The following is a 22,756-nucleotide window of genomic DNA, read 5'->3' as shown; positions in this document are numbered from 1 at the left end:
GAGGAGGAGCTGGGCCCGGTGCCTGAGTGGGGTGGGGGGGCGGGGGAGGGGGGGAGGAGGAGGAGCTGATGTGTGGCGCGCCCGCGGGCTGCTCACATGTCCTTCCTCAGGAGTTCCGGAACATTCGGCAGTCTTGTGATCATAGTCGCTCTTTCGCTTTCCTTTCCTCGGTTACTTGGCAACCCCGCTGAAGTCGGCCGCCTCCTCCGCGGGGCCCCGTGTCGTTCGCCGGCTGTTTGCCTGGCGGTGTTTCCCGGTGATCGGTTACACGCCCAAGGTGTCACGGCAACCTGGAAAAAACGCAATTGGGTTCTTCGTTCAGTTTTAGAAAAACGCAGCAGCACAGGAGCGAGGGATCTCGGGCAGAGCGGCGGTGGAGACGTCATGGCGGTATAACGGCTGACGCGGTCAGAGGCGTGGAGAGCGCCTGCTAGCCCTGACCTCCGGCTCTGCTGACTCCAGGGTGTCGCGCTCCGCCTCCCTCCTCTCTCCCTTTGCTCAGCATCACCCGGTGCCCTCAGACGGGATAGACCTCAGGGGTCCTTTTTCGGGTTTTCGCCCGCCCCTGCCTGGGACGCCCTATAGCGCCCCGGGCCCAGCCCGCTCTCGGTGGCTGCGGCGGTGTCGGATGACGGCGGCTGCGACTCCCCCTGTCGCCGCGGCGCCCTCCTGAGTTACGCGCTGAGCCCGCGGCCTCTGCTGGCAGCGCCGTCTGCTGTCATCACCTCCCCCGTAAATATTCCAGCTCCGCGCTCCGAACGCTGACAGCCCCGGCGCCACCGCGGGAGGGAGGGAGGGAGGGAGGGAGGGCGGGCGGGAGGAGAGGAGAGGAGAGAGGGATGTGAACGATGAGCAGGAGCAGGAGATGGATAGATAGTCACATGACAGCCACAGTCGGGCTTTGTTCTGTCACGGTTGTTCCCTCCGCTCGTTTCTCCGCTGGGTGCAGCGGGACCCGCTGTGTTCAGACCACACAGTGCGCACACACTGTACGACACACTGTGCGCCTGAGGCCCGTCCACAGGCAGAGACCCTGTGCAGACCGCACACAGAATGTCCTCCCAATGCTGTTGGAATGTCTTGTCAGTGCTGTGACAGTACTGCTACATGGCAGGCAGCAGTGTTATACGTGTTTTGTGTTAGCTGGGCAGCGCTCTCTGCCCAGTTGTGCGCACTCCCGTGATTCAGGGGTGCCTGCGCAGCTCTCAGCCGGTTCACAGCGGCAGTGCTGTAAGGCTCAAGAATATACAAATGCGAGGATGTTTTTGGAACCGGTTTCTCGCTGGGCAGGTTGGAGCCAGTGCACCCTGTTTTTGCTTCCACTCACCCCTCAGGTGAGGAAGGAGGTTAGAATCACTGGAGTCAGCGCTGCCAGGCACACACACACGCACGCACACACACACACACACACACACGCACATACACACACACGCACACACACACACACGCACACGCACACGCACACGCACACACACGCACGCAGCTTCCGGAACCGTCCTGTTTGTCCTCAGACCCCTCTGCTCGTCTCCTCTCTTGCAGCTCTGGGGCATAGCCGCGAGGGGAGGGCGGCGTGTCCGCTTGGCGCGCGTCCGGCCTCAGGCCGCACGGGTACGCGGGCGGGCGTGCATGCGAGCGTCTGCGTTTCAGCGCGCGCTCGTCCGTGCGCGAGGCTGCTCGTCTGCTCTTCTGCTTGGAGGGGTCCTGCCTGCTCCTGCGCCGGGCTTGGAAGCGCACGCAGAGCACCGTCCGCGGGATTTGTGCTAAGAATAGCTCCCCTGGAGCCCTGCTTGCGCTGGAGCAGCGTGCCGTGCCGGGGCATCATGGGAACTCGTGGGATGAGACGCTGGTGGGTTTCGTCGCAGCAGGGGACTCGCTCTCGATGCGCGCGAAGCACAGCTTGCAGGAGGCCAGTGCCCGTCAGTCATCTTCCAGAAAAGGGAACCCGGGGAAAGGATTTGGTTGGACATCGCAAAGGGACAGCGTGTCCCTGTCCCCTTCCGGTCTGTGTGGCGGCAGGCTGGCCCGTCACGGCGTTTTGTTCCTCGTCTTTTCTCGAACGCGTGATCCGTTTTTGTCACGAGTAGCCCTCCAATTTTCAGCGACAGTGAAATTGAGGCGTGTGTGCGTGCGTTCGTGCGCTGAAGCCGAGGCTGTGTTTGAACGAGATGTGCGGCTGTGGCGAAAACCTCCAGCGTGATCAGAGAGCGCTTCAGGAACGCGGATCAACAGCAAAGTTTAACTGGCTGTGAATACTGTGACCGGCGTAATTCCCTGTGTTCTTCAGCTGAAGTAAGGAAGGCATCTGGGTGCTGGGTGCGCGTCACTGGAGCTGCAGGTCATTGGTCGCTCCCGAGCGCGTCGTCAGGAGCTCCGTGTCTGTGAACAGTGATGTGTGGTGGCCGTGCCGTCAGCCCCCCGACACTGCGATTGAGTCCCCAATCCTTCCTCTGCACTCTTCCGTTTCCTCTGCGTGCGTCTTTCTGTCTCTCTCTCTCTCCCCGTCACGCTCCGTCTGCACCCTTCCCGTCCCACGGCCCCCCGGCTCCGTCCGGACCGTCGGCGGCGTTCCCTGTCCACGGCGTTCCCTGTCGGCGGCGTTCCCTGTCGGCGGCGTTCCCTGTCAGCGGCGTTCCCTGTCAGCGGCCTCTCCAGCGTGCGTATCCTGACCGCAGCGGCATTCCCTTCCTGGAAGGGACGCCAGAGTTGTGAATTGAGAGAGAGGCGAGAGGGGCCAGGGGGGGGGAACTGGTGCAGGTCGAATTACGGAGCGCTGCAGACTGGACGACGGGGATCTGGGGGGGGGAACGGGGTAGCGGCCAGGATCGTGCAGGGTGCCAACTGAGTTACCCACACCAGACCAGGACACCTCACACCTCCCCCACTCCTGATTCCTGTGCACTATGCCTCCACCCCTTTCACCCCACTGTCCCTACCACCACATTTCTCTGATCTCCACATGCCATCGCGCTGGCCATTTGCACGTTGCCGTGAGGATGGAATGGATTCTCTTTGCACCCTGACTGACGGTCAGTCGATAGTCTGGCCCAGGAATCAATTGTCATTTAGTGCAGGATCGAGCCCTCTCCCTGTCCTGCCTCGTCGCTGGTTTGGGGTACCGGGAGCGAGAGAGCTTACAGAACTGGGCTGGCACTGTGGAGCCGCAGTTTGAGCTCAGCAACACTCGTCAGTCACTGCGCGGTTAGGACATGGACACGCCCTGGCACCAAATTTATAAAAAAAATATATTGACACTGAGTGGATTGCATTTTCCTGAATTTGGGGTGTCCAGATGCTCCACTGTGACCCTCTTCTCTCTGAGGGGGGTCTAATCACTTAGAGTGGCGCCGCTTTACATGGAAAGAGTCCTTCTGACACCACAGGAGCGCTGCCACATGTTACAAAAAGAGCAGCATTGAGCAAGAGGAAGAAAAAAGAAAAAATATATGCACGAAAAAACAGGCCAGAGTTGCTCCTAAGAGACTCTCAGAAAGCACTTGAGTAAGAGGCTGCGGCCCTCTCCATGGCACCGCTCTTACAGCACACCGAGCCCGCTCTGACCCGGAAGCAGAACCGCCTGACCTCTGACCTCTCGACTTGTAGTCAGAAGAGCGTCTCATTCTGGAGCGCAGGAGAGGAGTGTACACGGAGAAACGGGGTAAATGGCGTTTAACTTACCGAAACTGCCCCCCCCCTGTCTGCCCATCCCGAGCCAGGCCTCCCTTTTGCCCGCTGATCTAATGTAAAATTGGATTCACATTACAATGCAGCGCTAAAAAAAGACGCCAAAAGCATTTTTGATTTTCGGGGGGGGGGTGTTATTTCAGTCGGTGAGTTGCACGATCCCGGGAGGATGCTGGGAATAGTTGGCGTCCCCGCGCGGAGCGGCAGAAATGTAAAGCTAATTAGCGTGTGCGCGCGGGTCTGGAAGGGCCCAGGGAGACTCACTGCGAGGCGGGAGTGAAGGTGTGACTGTTTGTTTCTGCGCTCGCTCTGTGTGTGTTTTTATTGGCCGGCTGTGAAATTCCTCTCTCCCAGCTGTGTTGTCTGCGGCTCCCCGGCTTTCCCTTTTCCCTTCCCTTCCTCGGTCTGTCTCTTCCCAGCACCCTCCGTTTAGTCTGCTCGGCTGATTGATCTCCTTCCTTCCCAGTCCATCTTCACTCTCGGTCACTGCACTAACCACATGGTCCACTCCCTCACAGCCCATCCACTAACTGCCCATTCCTCCCAGTCCTCCTCCTTACTGCCCAGTCCATCCCCTTATTGCCTAGTCCATTCTCTTACCGCCCGGTCCACCCCCTTACCGCCCGGTCTATCCCCTTATTGCCCGGTCCACCCCCTAACCGCCCTGCCTGTGTTTTGTCCTCTTGGGGGCTGAAGGTGATTACATGAGTGCCGGGGGGGGGGGGGGGGGGGGGGGGGAGAGGATGGGGCTCTGCAGTCATTTGGCCTGACCCCCAGCCTGACCCCGGCGGTGAGTGATTTCCCCGGGGAGCCGACGGGGCGCAGTCACCGCGCTCCGGGACGCTGATGAATGAGAGCAATCTGTCTCCCGAGTCGCCGCTGTCTGTCCTCCGCCTGTCCGTCGCCCCGCCCCGGGGTCACGCACCGCCCGTCTCTCTCTCCGGGAGAACCCGTCGGCCCGCCATCGGGTTCCAGACACGCTCGTCTCCCGTAAGGGGGCGGGACGGGGGAGGGGCGGCGGCGGCCCCCTGACAGACAGGACCCCGTGGCCGCGCATGCGATGTTAGAACACGCTATACTGCGACGCGTTCTCGGCCGCGCCCCTCCCACGCATGCGGTACGGCCCGCCGCTGGGGTTCCCCTCGGCCCCCCTCTGGGCCCGCCGGCCTCCTTCAGTCAGCGCTGGCCCGAGTCCTCAGCATCCACGTTCCCTCTGCGGCGATCACCACGAGACTGCAGTCACGCTGTCAGATAACATTTTTAATTCAACGTGAATAGTTTTTGTTACCCTCCCCTCCCTCCCCACACAAAGAGGCTTATTTAAGAGAGAACTAAATAAATTAAAAGAAGGACCATTTCTGAGAATTTTTTTTTTTTCGTTCCTTCTGGCAAAAAGCCTGACCTTCAGTCACAAGCAGATGATCCGCGCCTCTAAGAGAAGCCCTCGCAGTCCTGAGGGGAGAAGGCCTTTTTTATTTATTTCCCTCCTCACAGAGAGGCCATTCATGCGTCGCCATGGCGAACGGGGCGATGCGGGGCCCGCTGAACGGGAGGCTTTGTGAAGGTAGCGGGAGTGCACGGGCGCCGGGATCCCGCTGTACCGCTTGTGTCCTGCCTGCCGCCGCGTTGCTGTTTGTTCGGCGTGCTTGCTCTGGCCCGCGCGCTCGCCCCCCCCCCCCGGCTCGCTGCTTTAGTGACACGCTGTGCTTTTTCTGCGGCCTTGTATGCGCCGGCACTTTCCGCCTTGTCGGTTACGACGAAAAGATTCGTTTTTTTTTTTTTGGTTCTTCAGGACATTGCGCTACCTCCTGTCTCCATGCGGCCCTGTGCTTTTTATGGCCTGGCAGGCAGCCCCGGTGCGTGAGCGCCTTCTGTTCGGCCCCACAGTAGTGACTTATGGGTAAAAGGGATGGAGGGGCGAATGGTGTGGCGAAGTGAACGGAGCGATCGAGCGATTGAGTCTGAAATGGAGGGAGTGAGAGAGATTGAATGACTGACAGGCTGGAGACTATGATGCACTGGTGGAGTCTAAATAGGTGAAATGTGTGATGTAGTGTACGGATGGATGCTCATCTCTGCAGTCGCCCCACGTCACAAAGGGCCGGGTTGATATATGCACTTTCTCTGTAAAAACTGCTTTTCCCATGACCTCATACCTAAAGGACAGCATTTGGACCTAATGGGAGCACTGGAAGCATGGCTTAGACACATGAGCTAGCCGGTTTGCCTTTCCCACTCTGGTAAAATATAGTGCTGGGCAAGGCTGTTTGTCAAACGCATTTAAACGGGTTATGTGAGGTTGATATTGGCCACGCCCACTGTCTGAGCGTGACCAATGGCGGCATTGATCGCATGCCAGAGGCCATTTTGGCTCTTGTGTCGGGAGGTGCAGGGTCTTTTGAAGCTCTCGTTCCCGAGCTCCTTGTACATCAGACGTGCTGAAAAGGAGTTGGCAGTTGAGCCGGTGTGGAAAAAAAAAAAAGCTGGCTTCGCCCCCTCCAGTCAGAATTCACACCAGACGCTTGCCCCGTAACACTGGCAAATTGGGCATTTGCCACCTTTCACATCGCATTAAGCAGAGGCGGCTCTGGCTGCAGCGTGCGGCGCGCTTGTTTGCTTATGGTAATCGCAGCGACCGCAGGTAATAATTCATTTTGAAGGAGCCTTTGCTGGCGGCGCTGACAGGTTGTTTACTATGATAATGCGCGCCTGCTCTGCGATGCCTCTCAGGCGCTGTTTAAATGAAGCAATGCTGTGAACCAGACGTCTCAATTTAAAATCCATCAGGGCCGCAGTGTCTGCTGCGTCTAAGCATTTAAGTGCTTAATTCAGGTCATTGATTGGCTGAAAGTCCAAACGCATTGTTTCGTGGGGCTTCTTTGGCTGCTCGTTGAAAGGATAGAAACCCTGCAGACCCTTGTGGCACTTCTGGGCTGCTGTTTGAGATGTAAAAACCTGGTGTAAAAACTCTGGATTAACAAAACAACTCTGGGGCAGTGTTGTTTTGATCCAGAAAAAGGCAAAGAGTAGTCAATGTGTGGAATAGCCTGCCAGCTCATGTTGTAGAGGCAGAAACTCTGGGGATTTTCAAGACCAGGCTTGATACAGTGTTAGATACCATCTAGTCTGTAGGTAATCAGAGCACTGATTTAGTCAGGAAAATGGCGAGCACTGAATGGCCTGTTCTTGACATTTATGTAATTTATGTTATGTTATGTTAAATATGTTTTGTGGCTAAACCTTACCCAGTGAGACATGTTTTACTGGCTGTGTTATGAAACGGTGAGGTTGTTGATGGGAATGCTGTAATACTGTGTTCACAATGCAAGGCACGGATCTGGTTTGTTTTGGTTCAGCTGCTGGTGTTGCGTGCGCCGGATGTGCCGGGCTGTCTCGCGGTGGCTTTTTTTACGGACAGCTGCTCGAAGGTGCGAGCTGCAGCACTTCCTGTGTGCGCATGTTGCCGTGCGCTTTTATAATTTGAGCAAACAGGAAGTGCTTATCGCTGAGGGAGCACGGCAGCTGTTCCTGTGCATCCCTCTTTACGCACCACAGTGCATGCATCACGCAGCAGGCCCGTCTGCTGCATTCACTGTGCAGCATGGCCAGGCCACAGCTGATATTACCCCCCCCCCCCCCCGTACAGCTTTCTCTAGGGAATACAGGAATAGTCCAGTGAACCAAGGAAAGGTGTATGGTGACCTGTTTCAGGCAGATTTAAGACAACAAATCAGGAGTGAAAAAAAAAGAGTTGAGGCAGTGCGCTCTAAGCTGCATATATACGCTCCTCCACGCTATCACAGTTGTAATCAGAGAGCCTGTTTACTTTCGCCCTTTAGACTGGCGTGTAAAAAAAAAAAAACACGTTCCCGCCGCAAAGGCAAACAGACCGCAGCGGCGACCGCGGCGAGCGCACCTCAGACTGCTGTGGTTTCACAGCTGGCACGGCTAGCCGGCGTGATCTGTCCTGTCGCGTAGAGATGTCACGTCGGATAGTCACATCGGCGCAGGTGCTGTGTCCCGCCCCGACGTCACGCGTCTTCTCAGCGCTGTTAGTTTCGGTTTCGAAAGCGGAGACAGGGCTCTACGAAAACATTTTATTTCCAACGTGCGCTAATAAGTTTTGGAGCACACCAATGCATCCCTCGTTAGTAGATGTGCTCCTGAACTGTTTTTCCTGTTAGCATGCTTCAGTTTTCTGGAACGCACGCTTGCAGAAATGGGAGGACCGTAAGTACGTGCGCACATCTCTGGCGGGCTGAAGGTCTGTGCCCGTGTTGCCTGGACAACGCGGCGTTTCACACGGGCCCAGCTGCCGACCGGGCGGTGTTTTTACAGCAGCGCCGCGGTCCTGCTGTTTTCCCGCAGTCTCACTGGGGCCCTCGGCCACTGCTGGTGTCACAGGGTTCGCTAATGACTGTAATTAGCCACGAACGCCCACGCAAAACAGCTCCAGTCACCAACAGGATATTCCTGTTCCTTTAGACATGAGGCGGCAGGGGACTGGGCAGGCGGGGGGGCGGGCTAAAGGGGGGGGGGGGGGTCATTATTTTATCAGGTGCTGATGAAACTTGGAATGGGTTTCGCTCTAAATCCCAAATGGGCATGCCACTGAGAACTGTCAGATCTCACACTTGCCCCGTGAGCCTGATCGCTTGTTTATTCTCAGAGCGGCGTTTGAGCCGGTGACCCAGTTGCCACCTGCTAATTATATTGGTTGCCCGGAGGCAGCGACCCCTGGTGAGCCGAAATGGCTCGTTGTATAACTGGGAAGCTGGACGGGCGCTGGGAAACGCAGGTGTTTGCTGGGTTAGTGTTACTGGGTTAATGGGTTATGGCCATCCGGAGGAGTGCTCTGTACATTGTGTTTGTTTTTGTCAGACGCGCTGAACAGGTGGACCTGCTCCTGGGGCCTCGTGCGCTCTGTGACCACCTCAGCTGCAGTTGTCCTGTATTTACTGTACTAAGGACACTCTCACCTTTGATAGTATAGTACGTTTGCTTCTCTTCAGCTGTCAGATTAATTTTTTTTTTGTTTCCTCGTATTGTAAATGGTGTGTGCGTCCCTGTGAGGTCAGGCTTGGTGCAGATCGGTGGCTCCCTGGCTCTGTTGCAGAGGCACCCTAATGGTGGCTTTCTATTGGCCCAAAAGCAGACACTGAGCTGATATCCCATCTGCTTTTGTCCCATCTGCGGTGGTGATGATGTTGGGCCTTTTGGTTTCCACGGTGCTCAGAATGTGTGGACAGAATCGCAGAATCCCGGAGTGGACGTGGAACCCGGTCATTAATACAGAATCTGGTCTTGAAAATACGAGGGTGTTTCCATGATACTTTTTGGGATTTTTTTTTCTTCCCTAGTGACGAACAACCCCTCATGTTCACCTAGAATGAACCTCCTCCAAAGAGGCCAGCTGTGTGGGTAGCCTTTGTCACCCAGTTGAGCTGGACGAGCAGCTTGTTATTGTGGAGTACCACCTAATGCTTATGCTAATATGAGCGCCCTGTTCTCTGGTGGCAGTACAGCTGCCTGCTCTGGAGCCCCTTTCACACGTGCACTGTAACCCGTAAATGTTCCGGAAATCAAAAGCAAATTTAACCATCGAAGTGGATCTGTGTGCATGAACTGTGTGTCTGTGTGTGTGTGTGTGTGTGTGTGTGTGTGTGTGTGTGGTGCAGGCTCTGTGGGGTGTGTGTGTCTGTGTCATGTTAGTATGCATTGGTGTGTGTGCGAGTGTGTGTGTGTGTGTGTGTGGTGCCGGCTCTGAGGTATGTGTGTGTGTGTGTGTGTGTGTGTGTGTGTGTGTGGTGCAGGCTCTGTGGGGGGTGTGTGTGTGTGTGTCATGTTAGTATGCATTGGTGTGTGTGCGAATGTGTGTGTGTGTGTGTGTGTGTGTGTGTGTGTGTGTGTGTGGTGCCGGCTCTGAGGTATGTGTGTGTGTGTGTGTGTGTGTGTGTGTCATGTTAGTGTGCATTGGTGTGTGTGTGTGTGTTTGTGAGTGTGTGTGTGTGTGTGTGTTTGTGAGTGTGTGTGTGTGTGTGTGTGTTTGTGAGTGTGTGTGTGTGTGTGTGTGTGTTTGTGAGTGTGTGTGTGTGTGTGTGTGTTTGTGAGTGTGTGTGTGTGTGTGTGTGTCAGTGTAAGTCTTAATACCCCAGCCTGTTGGCAGCTGCAGGCTGGAGAGCTGCGGGTTCACATCCGCACTCCCACGGCTCCGGGTTCCTCTTTCACATTTGGTTTCCTGCCCGGGGAGCCGCCGGGGGGTTCAGCGGAGTTCATCCCGAAAGCGTGAGCGCGCCCGCGTCGGTACGGGACGGGGTCGGTACCCGCCGCGCTCCCTCGTGTCCCGAGCCGCTCGTTTTACGAGGCACATCAAAAACATGGCAGCGCCGCTGCTTCCTCTTCGGTTCCCGGGACCGCTGCCCTTCGCTTCGATGGCGGGGGATTTGACTGAAGAACTCCCAAAACGTCGCTATCAGTCACGTCTGCTTGCGGCTTCTTCACATCGCGCTCGCGAGCCTCTGATCTTTGAGGAGTGTGGGGGGGGGAATGGAGGGGGGGGTGATCTGTCATCGCTCCCTCTCCGATGTCAGTTGTGTTCTGGCAGCGGCGCTCCGTCCTCCGGGCGTCGCTCCTCGGCTCGTTCGGCCGGAGTCCGGAACGCCGATAGCTTCAGCGAGCCGAAACCGGAACGGCTAATTTAACACACGGGACGGGCGCAGCAGGAGGCCTTGCGGGGCTGGGGAACACGGGCGGGTTGATTCGGGGACCCGGCTTGCGACTGCTTGCATCAGCTGTGATCCGGCTCCAGATCAGTGTGCAGGAAGAGCCTCTGTCACTGCTGGGTGTGATGTCACAACGGAGGTTATTAATGGATGATGCGGGAGATGCAACAAAATAAATGTGTGATTATGTTTCGTGAAAAGGCAGCTGTTTGTGAATCCACTGGGATGGGTGTCTTTGAGGGTGTGTGTCTGTGTGATTTATGCGTTCAGCTCTTCACATGCGCCTTCCTTCTCCAGTACAGGTATCACATTTTAGCTGCGGGGGTTGTGGGGGCGGGGGGGGGGGGCAGGGGGGGTCAAGAGGTGGTGACTGCTTGTTAACTCGAAAAGGGAGTCGTCTTTCTTCTACCGTTACTCCGTTCCAGAGAGAGAGAAAGTTCCGGAAACCCGAGACCCGCTCCACGCTGGCCGAGGGCGAGCCCGCCCGGTCCCGCAGCCGCCGCCGCCGCGTCCCATGAGTAATGGGGCCTGTGGCTCCTGTGGGCTTTCATGTGTGGCCCTGCTTTTGAAGCGCAGGGCTGGGGGATCACAGGGCTGGGGGCAGGGGGTCAGTGCAGTTACTCCCAGGTACTGCTGACAGCAGCAGGTGGCTCTTTGGACTGGACTTAGGAGGGACAGTAGGCCAGGTGACAGGTGGCCTTTTCTCTTTTCATTTTTTTTTAGCCCCGCGAGGTCTAAATCTCTTTGACTGAAAGTACTTGAAACCTCAGCTGGTTAACCCCTCCCCCCCAATCTCCCCCCCACCCCCCTCAGCAGGTCCCCAGTAATTAAACATGCAGAGGTGAGGAGGAACCCATTGGAATATTTGTCTCTTCAAGTGGAGGCATACAAGCATTCCAAACACCTCCAGAAAGCTAACCTTGATCCCTTCTAGAAAGGCGTGTCTAAAAGGAATAAGATTATTCTGAAATCCTCACCCAGTAAAAAACATGTGATTATAGTGGTTGGTACCACATGAGTAAATACCTCAAATCTAGCATGAGACTTCCTGCTTCATGACATGCTTCGTGTGGTTTGGTTATGTGTGCCACCTGTACTTACCATCCTACCAACCCAGCATTGGAGGCTGCTGCAACCAGTGAATTGAATGACACCCCCCCCCCCCCAGTCCCTAGGCCAGAACTCTCTTCTCCGTGGTCCTCGTACCTCATAGAGGACAGCAGCTCTAAATGGTCTGTTCTATCAGACGGCTTGTGTTTTCATGGCCTTCCTTTGTGCCTTTGACTATTTCAGAGGGGGGTGTTGATCGATGCAGAGTTGTAATTTAAATAAGAGCTTCTCCGCACAACGTGTAGCTCTTGTGGCACCTCAACTCTGTGGAGCTTTTACAGCAGCCTGCATCTTCTGCAGCAGTGGGATCGGCCCCTGCCATTTAAGGAATGCAATACTGGAGGGAGCGGCCAATGAAAATGGGCCTTGTTGGACGGTGGAGAAAAAGAGCTCTGTATACTGTGCCGCCATAGGGCCGCTGCAGGCCTGCGCGGCTCCTCCTGGTGCACGCTGGGACCCTGGGGCGCAGCACAGCTGGGAGAGGCTGGGGAATCTGGTGATTTCATGCCCCTTAGACAAACACAAAAACATTGTTCAGCTGCCCCACAAACACATTCTCTGCCTCTCGCACATAATCACACTCATTCTCTCTCTCTCAAACATTCCGTCCCTCTCCTCTCTCACACCCACAGTCACATTCTCTTTTGCGCGCGCTCGCACACACACACACACACTCGCACGCACACACACGCAAACACACACACACTCAAACATGCACACAAGCACAGGCACACACACGCACGCACATAAACACACACGCACCTATACATTATGCACACACACATCCCTTTTTTCAGTGACTCTCCCTCTTCCTCAAACACATCTTTCTCCCTCTGAACAGCTTGGCTTTTTGCTACACAGTGCCCTGTGGTGCTGTACTGTTGCCTATGTTTGTGGGAGGGGGGCGGGGAGGGGGTGACTGATGTCATCCTGTTTGATTTTTGGCTGGGATGCGTAGAGGCTGCCGGTCAGACCTCAGTCATGGCTGAGAATGGCTGGAACATGATATCAGCACAGATTACCGAGGCTGATCTGGAGCAAACAGATGGGCCCTGAGCAGCATCTCCCCTGGGCCAGACTATCAGGGTGCTGACTGTGCCCCAGCCCTGGGACCACAGGGAACCAGACCCCCCCCCCCCCCCCTTCCCCGCAGTGCTCTCATCTTAAGAGGTGCGCTCGGGGGCGGTGGGTGAGTCCCTGATTGGCCGCTGTCGCGGGGCCCTCTCTACAGCTCCGCGCGGCGGTTCCCTCAGCCTCCGGGGGCCCGCGAGCCGGGAGACGTGCGGTAATGAGGGGCCGCCAGCGCCAGCGCCTCGGCGCGGCGCCAGCTCCGGTTGCCATGGAGACGCCCGCGTTGCCGTGGAGTCGTGTTCGTGGCGACGGGCCGCGTCAGGCGGGTCATGGTGGGCCCGGCGCATGGGGCTTGGTGCTGGTGCAGGACTCCTCTTCAGTCCTGTGGCTCATCTAGGAATATTGGGAATTTTAAGAGTTAGAAATGCTCACAACTTTAAAGTGATACCAAACACCTAGACCTGGGCTTTCTGCTGGGCTTTCCTAACAGTACATCCCTTTTCTGTAACCTGCTTCCTTTGGACTCATGAAATGGACCTAATTTTCCCACATTGGATTTTTTTTTAGCTGTAGTCATAGGTGTGGCACTTTGTCTGATTTTTTTGTACTTTTTCAATGTTTAAGCGATGGAAAGAGATTAATGTTTGTATTTCTGCATGAGGGATAGCGAGGAGATGGACAGCCTGAGGCGTATCTGCATGAGCTACTTTTGCATTCACGGAGCGTTGTGTGGACTGGAGAGTCCGTAGATCTCAGGTGTGTATATCAGAGGCTCTGCTGTAAGTCTCTACTGCACTAATACTACAGGTCCGTAAAAATGTTTGATGCACGCTATCAATAAAATTGATGCAGTGTCTGCAATACCTGACCAGACTTCTTGTAAATACCGATTTTTTTTCTGCGTGTTTCATAATGTATAGTCACGGAAGCTTCTGGAAAGGAGGCGGTAGCTGTGACTGTAACCCGGGTTTTATTCCCCCAGCGGCGAACGGCGCTGTCGCCTCTGCAGGCCTCTGAGTGGAAGAGGCCGCATTCCTCAGATGTGTAGAGAGCCAGGCCGGGGTGGGACCTGCTGATAAAGGGCCCCTCTCTGATTGGTGCGTTTTACGCCCCCTGTGCGAAAGCCTGAAAGGATATACGGAGGTGGTAAAACTGCCTCAGTGCGGGACGGGGAAATGGAAGTGAATGAAAGCGCTCATCCCGAAATCTTGCCGGGACGTTTTGCATTAGCATAAACAGAATAGCTTGTTACTTTACATTACTGGCATTTAGCTGACGCTCTTATCCGGAGTGACTTACACAACTTCTTCTTTTTTTTAATTTTTTTTTTTTCTTTTACATAGAATCCATTTACACAGCTGGATATATACTGAAGCAATGCAGGTTAAGTACCTTGCTCAGGGGTACAACAGCAGTGTCCTACCCGGGAATCGAACCTATGACCTTTAGGTTACAAGACCAACTCCTTACCCATTATACTACACTGCCGCCCCGATGGGCTTGTGTTATGTGCTGTTGCTACCGCAGAGCTGATACAGAGGCAGCCTGCTCCTGCGGCAGAACTGCGCTACTCTGGAGCGAATCAGACGTGCCCGCGCCTGTGTGAGGTATCCAGATCGCTGAAATGGCGCTCGGTGTGCTGGGTTGACCTTTAGCGCGGGGGTGTGCGTTGGCGGTGCGGGGTGGCGTGCGTTTGAGGCTCCGTTACCCAGGCGCCCCCCGAGCCCAGGCCTAATTAAACGCAACCCGCCATCACCGCCCCGGCTCCCACGGGGACCCCTTTGAAGTCTGCCTCTCCCCCGGCCTAATTGAGCGCTCGTTCAAAGGGAACCGCGTTACCCACGATGCAGTGCGAGCAGACGTCCCGCGACGCAAGCGCTTAGCGCCAGGTTTGATGATGCGGAGATGAATATGCATGAGCGTGCGCGTTGTCTATGCGGGCGGGGCGTTGGGGGGGGGGGGTAGGCCAGAGCAGGTTTGGGTTTCGCACTTCTTGTCCTGAGCAATGGAAAAGCGGCGTGGTAGGGTTTCATTTTGGGCTGGCGGAGGGGGGCTGGGGGAGGGGGATGGGCGTAACAGGAAAGGTGGCTTGTGACCTCTCGCCATGTTCAGGCAGCAGGCAGCTGCTGTAGGGATAACCGCCCCTCTCTCTCTCTCTCTCTCTCTCTCTCTCTCTCTCTTTCGCTGGCCGTCCTCTGGGCGCCTGAAGGAACATGAAGTTTTCAGGTTGAGGGACATTTTTGTGATCCCCCCGCCCCCCCTTTCCCCATAGCCTGTTTTCAGAGCTGGTGACAGCCGGCCGGCCTGCCTCTGACACACTTCCAGCGCATAAGTGGGACAGTCACACACACACGCACACACACACACACAGCCTGTGGCACGGCCACTTCCGGAACCACCACCCCTCCCCCCCCCCCCCCCCCCAGCCACCCCCCCCCCCACAGTCCCCCCGAGGCTCGCGTCCGTTTCACTGAAGCAGTGCCCAGCTTCACATCGCCATCGACTCATCTTCCTCTAACCAGGTCACTCTCAAGCGTGCGGCACCATAGAACCAGAGCCCACGGTGAGCGTATGGCCTGGGCTCCATGGTGAGCGTATGGCCTGGGCCCCATGGTGAGCGTATGGCCTGGGCCCCATGGTGAGCGTATGGCCTGGGCTCCATGATGAGCGTATGGCCTGGGCCCCATGGTGAGCGTATGGCCTGGGCCCCATGGTGAGCGTATGGCCTGGGCTCCATGATGAGCGTATGGCCTGGGCCCCATGATGAGCGTATGGCCTGGGCCCCATGGTGAGCGTATGGCCTGGGCCCCATGGTGAGCGTATGGCCTGGGCCCCATGGTGAGCGTATGGCCTGGGCCCCATGGTGAGCGTATGGCCTGGGCCCCATGATGAGCGTATGGCCTGGGCTCCATGGTGAGCGTATGGCCTGGGCTCCATGATGAGCGTATGGCCTGGGCTCCATGATGAGCGTATGGCCTGAGCTCCATGATGAGCGTATGGCCTGGGCCCCATGATGAGCGTATGGCCTGGGCTCCATGATGAGCGTATGGCCTGAGCTCCATGGTGAGCGTATGGCCTGAGCTCCATGATGAGCGTATGGCCTGAGCTCCATGGTGAGCGTATGGCCTGGGCCCCATGGTGAGCGTATGGCCTGGGCCCCATGGTGAGCGTATGGCCTGGGCTCCATGATGAGCGTATGGCCTGGGCTCCATGATGAGCGTATGGCCTGGGCCCCATGATGAGCGTATGGCCTGGGCTCCATGATGAGCGTATGGCCTGAGCTCCATGGTGAGCGTATGGCCTGGGCCCCATGGTGAGCGTATGGCCTGGGCCCCATGGTGAGCGTATGGCCTGGGCTCCATGATGAGCGTATGGCCTGGGCTCCATGATGAGCGTATGGCCTGGGCCCCATGATGAGCGTATGGCCTGGGCTCCATGATGAGCGTATGGCCTGGGCTCCATGATGAGCGTATGGCCTGGGCTCCATGATGAGCGTATGGCCTGGGCCCCATGGTGAGCGTATGGCCTGGGCTCCATGATGAGGGTATGGCCTGGGCTCCATGATGAGCGTATGGCCTTCGCCTTCCCTACGCGCAGCGGGCAGAAATGAGAAATGAGCCCCATTAACGGATTTAGGCGAGATGTGTGTAAATGTAATTCACACGCGGGTCGGTGATTTCATACCTGCCTGCCCACCTGTGTTCTCCTGCCAGACTTTGCTATGTGAGACTCCCTTTCTGCCATTTCTCACCTTTTTTCTGCTTCAGACTTTGCTGGGGAAAAAAAGTGTTTGTTGTTGGCTTTTTAAACCCCAAATCTTCTGAATTATATCACTGCTCTTGGTGATTAGTGAACTTCTGCTCAGACCACTGCTCCACATACTGCTGCTCTCTTACCGCTGCTCCACGCTGCTGCTCTGAACTGAAAAGTCCAGATTGCGCATGCAGAACAGGTTTCTCTCTCTCCTCTCTCTCTCCCCCTTGAGGGGGAAAAATCTGGTCTCCCCCCACCCACAACCCCCCCCCCACCCCGCCGAGGAGTACAACATCAAAGTCGCTGCTCCAGACTCCACTGCGATCAGGTGAAATTTAATTGGACGGAGCGGAGCAGGGGGGGCTTGGAGGGAGGTCATGAAGGCCTCCTCTTCCTCATCACCACTTTTCCGGGGTGTAGTTTTTTTCTTCCTGTGAACATTTTAAAGTAGGAGTGCGATAGCTCCCTCATCTCTGTGCTTTTGGTTAAAAACAGCGCTGCGCAGAGCGTCTGAAGTCTGTAATTAGCGTGCACACGCTGACCCGGTGGAGCCGGGAATGCCACACGTCAGCGTATCACACGCTTTCGCTGATCAGGCCAGTATTTCCCCCAAACATTCGAGTCCTACGGCGCCATTTTGATTAAAGCTGTTGAGTGGACAGATTTTCGTCACAAACAGTCCGGGGAAGAAGCTCTGCTTCAGAGAGAAAGAGAAACTGCGCCGTGCCTGTGTGCTGGTGTGCGTCTCCTGTTTCTGGCCGGTGGAGGCGCGTGTGGGTTTGGGTTCTCTGTCCTTATTAATGTGAGATATCGGCCTTTAATAAGCCTGCTGAAGTGTGAGGCAGAGAAAGCGTCGGCTTTTACAGTGGCAGTTGCTTTTGCGGTCAGTTGTTCGCTGATTTACAGCCCGGCTGTGTCAGTGATGCGCTGCATTAACGCCGAGAGCAGCCGTCGCTCTCGCTGAACGTTCACCCAAAAACCAGCACGTTAGCCTCCGAGGGCCCACTTAAATCCCACTCTGAGAGAGAGAGAGAGAGAGAGAGAGAGAGAGAGAGAGAGAATCAGGGGGAATCAATGGAAGAGCGCTCGGTCAGTAATGTGGGCCCGAGTGGAAGCGGGCCGGGGGGGCCTGACCCAGCCCGTCCCCCCGCCAGTCCCACCCGCTCTGGCCGAAAAGAGGAAACGAGCAGCTTGTGTGTGAGCGGCTGCGGTGTGGTGCGCTGACTTCCTGCTGCAAACACCACCCCGCTGTCATGTGTCATCAGAGGGTCAAAAAACACACTGCCGACTGCGTCCCCCCCCCCTCTGTCAGGCTCTGTGTGTGGGGGAGCCACCCCACCCGCACTGAGCACGCTCAGCCATGTTCCCCCGACATGCTTCTGGAGGGGAGAAAAAGAAAAGAAAAGAGAAGAAAGAAGCGGCGTTTGGAAGCCAGACTCGCGCACCGCGGTTACGGCTCACTTCTCTTTTCTCCCGCGCCGCGTCTGCAGCTGCGTGGGCGTCCCGCTGGAGGAGGGTCGTGACTCCCGACGCTAGGACGTTTTTAGATTTACGCGCTGGGCGCTGCGTTTGGACGGAGCGGCGCGGTTTTCCCTCGGCAGAGCTGCGTGTGCTTCGAGGGACCCCCCCCCACCTCCCCCCCCCACCTCCCCCCCCCCCCCCCCCCGACCCCACCCTCTCGGGGGCGGTTTCTGCGATCCGTAGGGCTCGGCCAATGGGCAAACGGATATTCCTTCCTAGTGACAGGCCTCGCCCCTCCCCCCCTCGTTCCCGGAGCCCTCCCGGACAGGCGTGCGGTGTTTCCGTGGCACCCGGTTACGCTCTGATGTCGGCGGGCCGTCTGTCGTCCGCTCCCGTGTGTAGCGCCCTGCTCGTAAAACGCCACCCTTCCAAACCCCGCCGTGCCGTCCCACCGCCTCCTGCGCTCCCGTCCGCCCGCTGTGCCCAGAAGCGTTTCTGCTCCCTGCTTCTGCATCGTTAGTCTCTCTCTCTCTTTCTGTGTCAGTATCTTGCTGTCTCTCCCTCTCTCTCTCCCTCTCTCTCTCTCTCGCTCTCCCACCCACATGTTCTCACATGTCCTCCTCTCTGCGTATGCTCCAGTGAAGCAGGAATGGGCTGCTTGGTTTTTCCTCCCTGTGCAGGATCTCTGTCTCACTCTCTCTCTCCCTCTCCCTCTCCCTCCCTCCCTGTGCAGGGCTGGTATCTCCAACTCTTCTGCTCTCTCTCTCTTTCTGTCGGTCTCTCACACGCTTCCTGCAGTTTCACCTGCTTTCAGTGACATCTTACCTTCCCGAAGCACACCCACGCACCTCACACACACTCATGCATGCATCCACACACACACACACACACACACACACACACACACACACACACACACACACACTCATGCATGCATCCACACGCACACACACACACACACACACACACACACACACACACTCGCTGGCGTACTCGCTCAGGAGCACGGTGCCCTGAGGTCGAATGTGCTCCACGTGTGTCACCCCCCCCCCCCCGACAGCCCCCCCCTCCCCCATCCCGTTTCCCGCTCGTGCCGCAGTGAGAGGATGAATGTTATCGGGCTGTGGGGTCGGGGTGGGGTGGGGTCGGAGGGGGGGTGACGCAGGAGGGGGGGGCGGGGCGCCCCGTTCGGAACACAATGAGCAGGGGAAGCGGCGCGTCTCGGGGGGCGGGACCCGCGCGCGGCGGGCTCAAGGTGTTTCCTGTGGCCCGGGCGGGGCGCCCGTCTCCTGGAACCACCGCCGCCCCGCCCCACGCTGACCGCCCGAGCCCGCTGTGCCAGCCTTAACCCCCCCCCCGCCCCCCAGTCCACCGCCGGCGTGTACCTGCTCACACTGCGTGCGTTTCCTGTCCCGAATCTGACGCTCCGCCCCGTCCCGTATCGGCCTCCCCTCTTAAAGCTCTGCGGTTCTCGGCTGTCACGGGTCACTCAGATCAAAGGGGCTCCCGTCCCGTCTCGTCCTCTGTGCGGGGGCACACGCGCGGGTCCGGTGCGTTTCTGCGGCTTCCCATCGATGCTGCCCGCGTGCGTTCGGGGCTCGTGTTTTCGGTTGTAGATTCAAATCATTACATTACATTACAGGCATTTAGCAGACGCTCTTATCCAGAGCGACTTACACAACGTGCCTGTAGTGTTTGCGTAATGTGTGTTGGTCTTGGAATGCCGTTAGCCAGGTCTGATCACATGACACAGGTGATAGCCTGTGTTCCTTACTCTGTTTAACAGCCGCTGCCGAGCGGATGTTCTGGAATGTTCTTCTGTGCGCTGCCTGACGCATTCAGCCCTGTGTGGATGTGATCACAGTGCTCACAACCTCGGTGAGACTAGAAATTAGTTTTTCCCTTATCAAGATATCAAGGAAAACATGTTATTTTTACCCGTAGTGGTAACATCAGAATTCAGATAAATTCAAATAAAGGGATGAAGGAAGGGCAGAGAGAGCGAGCTTGGGGCGGTGGGACCAGTAGGAAAGGTGATCAGCCCTGGGTTAGCCACACAGCCAATCGGCATAACTGACCCCGCCTCTGTTCTGGCTGCCACCAATGAGAAGGCTCTGCTGAGGCCTGGGGGCGGAGTCTCAGGTCACCGCCCCCCTGAAAGGACAGTCATGGATTTCAGAGGCTCAGTGAGGAGGCTTCACTAAGACAGCCCCGTGATTGGCTCTGTGCCTTTTTGGTTTTAAAATCAGTCATCATTCCTTTCTGATGATCTGATGATCCAGGCTGTCTGTCTGTTTCTAGAAAACTGTCTTCAAAACTGGCGCTTTGGGGGGGGGGGGGGGTGTTTTTAAAAGCCTTTAAAGGGAGCTCACAGCCGGTGTTGACACAGGGAAGGCACGAGCCCTGCGGCTGGTAACATGAGCCTGTGTTTGTCCAGCTCTCCGCCGTACTGTAGCTGATAACATTATTTATTTATTTTTTTCATTTTATTGGCTTTTCTGTGGGTGGCAGGCGCGGGAATAACCCGCGATTCCCTGGCGGCGGAAAAGTGCGGCGGGTTTCTGGGTAACCGTAGCGCCGCCGGCGCGCGATGTTTTATTCATGGCCGAGCCGCGAGCGTGTCCGCGGTGCGCTTTTCTTTCGCGTAAAAATAGTTTGTTAAAAGCGTTTTAAAAGCCTCGGCTTTCCTCCGCGGTGGAGCACACACACACACACACACGCGCGTGTGCAGAGGAGTGTGGGAGCGCCAAGCTTTTATTTTTTATTTTTTGTCTCATCCGCGTCCGTGATGTCAGCTGCTGGAGGGGCTCCCGCCGGTGTGGAGCGCTAACGCTAGCTGTAAAGCGCTAAGTGCTGCGCTCTCTGTTTACCGCTAATGTTCCCCGGGGGGGGGGGGGGTCGAGGTGCTGCGTGGTCCCTCTGCGGGCCTGTTTGACAGGAGGGCGGGGAAGATGGAGGCACATGAGTGTTTGTGGCGGGGGGGCATAGATAAGTATGTACGCAGGCTGAGGGTGTTCCTCTGAATTATCTAATGCCTTTTCTCCTTGGCAACTGGGTCATGGCTCCCTGTGACGCTTCACTAGGGCCAGGGTGTCCAGTCTTATCCGAAACGGCCGGTGTGGGTGTGCAGGTTATGGTTTTAGCCCAACACTAAGACGCCTGCTTTTACTTGTCAAGGTCCCGATTGAAGACCATCGTTAGTTGGTTAGTTGAATCGGGTGTTGTTCTAGAACATCACAGGAAGTTTGGTGTGTGCATCTCTGGGTCCAGACTCTCCTAACCGTTCTCCTCCTCCTCCTCCTCCTCTTCCTCCCCGCAGGCCTCCCCTGCCGGAGCGCTCCATGGAGAGGATGAAGAAGTTCAAGCGGCGTCTGTCCCTGACGCTGCGCGGGAGCCAGACCATCGACGAGTCGCTGTCCGAGCTGGCCGAGCAGATGACCATCGAGGAGAGCAGCAGCAAGGACAGCGGTGAGTCACGCACCTGCAGAGGCTTCATCTGGGGCTGGAGACGCACAGACTGAGCCCACACACACGCGCACACACACACGGGCACGCACGCACTCACACAGCGTTCTAGCCTTGACAGTACCAAGGTCCTCTTTCACCGCGGTGCGAAGGAAGGCTCACATTGACTGTCCCTGTAGGCTAGGTCACATGGCATAACCCGCCAACAACGCGTATCAGCGGTTTCCATGGTTTCGGAGCGCCCGCCGCACGTCTGGGTCCCGCTGCCTCTGGGTCCCGCGGCTTTCTCCCCTGGAGGCGCGCTGCTCCGGCCTCGTTAGCCTAGCGCACATCGGGCTTTTAATGAATCGCGCCGGGAGCCGCTACGGGAAGCGCGTGCGGACCTCACGCTCCTCCCTCCGCCTCGTCCAATCCCGCGCCCCGAAACGGCTGAAGGTAGCCCACCTCCGCCTCGTCCAATCCCGCGCCCCGATACGGCCGAGGTAGCCCACCTCCGCCTCGTCCAATCCTGCGCCCCGACACGGCCGAGGTAGCCCACCTCCGCCTCGGAATGTGCCTAACTCCCGAGGAATGCCGGGGGATTAGAAACGGTGTTAAGCGCTTGTTTATTAGGCTCCACTGAACCCCCCCCACCCCCACCCCCACCGCCATTCATGTGGTCTGCGGTAATTAGCACCCCTCCGTCGCCGTGACGACAGCGAACCGCCAGAGCTCTCTCCCGACGAGCGCGGAAAGAATGTCTGGATTGCGGGCGGCAGCCGGCGAGGGAGACGCTGTGACCGGAGGTCGGGACTCTGGATGGAGATCATCAGGCTCCTCTGATACGCACTGTGGGCGCCGCTCTCTCCTCTTCACCAGAAGGACGCCGGGCACGACAGAACTGCCGCAGAAATCCGTCGCTGCGCTTCTTCTGCTTCCTTTGTTTCCAGAGCCATTGTTTTTGGCCCCCGGGGGGGTTTGGAATGAAGCTGATTTATGACTCACTGTGACACCGCGGCCCTGGCCCTGTTTGATAGCGCCCTTATTGTGGGGACAGAATTTGTGATAGAGGACACGTCTGCGGCGGGGTCTGTTTGTGATGTCAACGCTGCGGAGCATTCCAGAACCCCCGCCATTGTTAATCCTCGCATTCCGCTGTGTGTCACATGGCAGACACAGACATACACACACACGCACATTTACACACACACATACACACATTCACACAGACACAGACACACACACACATACACATATACACACACACACACATACACACATTCACACAGACACACACACATATACACATACACACATTCACACAGACACACACACACACACATTCACACAGACACACACACACGCACTCTCACACATACAGACACACACACGCATACACATACAGACAGACACACACACGCACAGACACACACACACACGCGCACGCACTCTCACACACATACAGACAGACACACGCACACATTTACACACACACAGACACACACACACACACG

The 22,756-nt window shown here is 56.9% G+C and overlaps 1 protein-coding gene across 1 annotated transcript in view; it reads left to right on the top strand.

Moving 5' to 3' along the window:
• The window catches only part of cdk17 (cyclin-dependent kinase 17), a 79,666-nt gene that overhangs the window by 19,025 nt on the left and 37,885 nt on the right, over window positions 1–22,756 (top strand). The window contains exon 2 of the mRNA XM_035426046.1: window positions 21,118–21,266. Coding sequence (XP_035281937.1) covers window positions 21,140–21,266 — 127 coding nt within the window. The 5' untranslated portion in view covers window positions 21,118–21,139. The remainder of the gene's footprint in view (window positions 1–21,117; window positions 21,267–22,756) is intronic.

This window comes from Anguilla anguilla, chromosome 7 (assembly GCF_013347855.1).
Source record: "Anguilla anguilla isolate fAngAng1 chromosome 7, fAngAng1.pri, whole genome shotgun sequence".
Lineage (NCBI taxonomy): Eukaryota > Metazoa > Chordata > Actinopteri > Anguilliformes > Anguillidae > Anguilla > Anguilla anguilla.
This window is presented reverse-complemented; position numbering and strand designations above follow the sequence as displayed.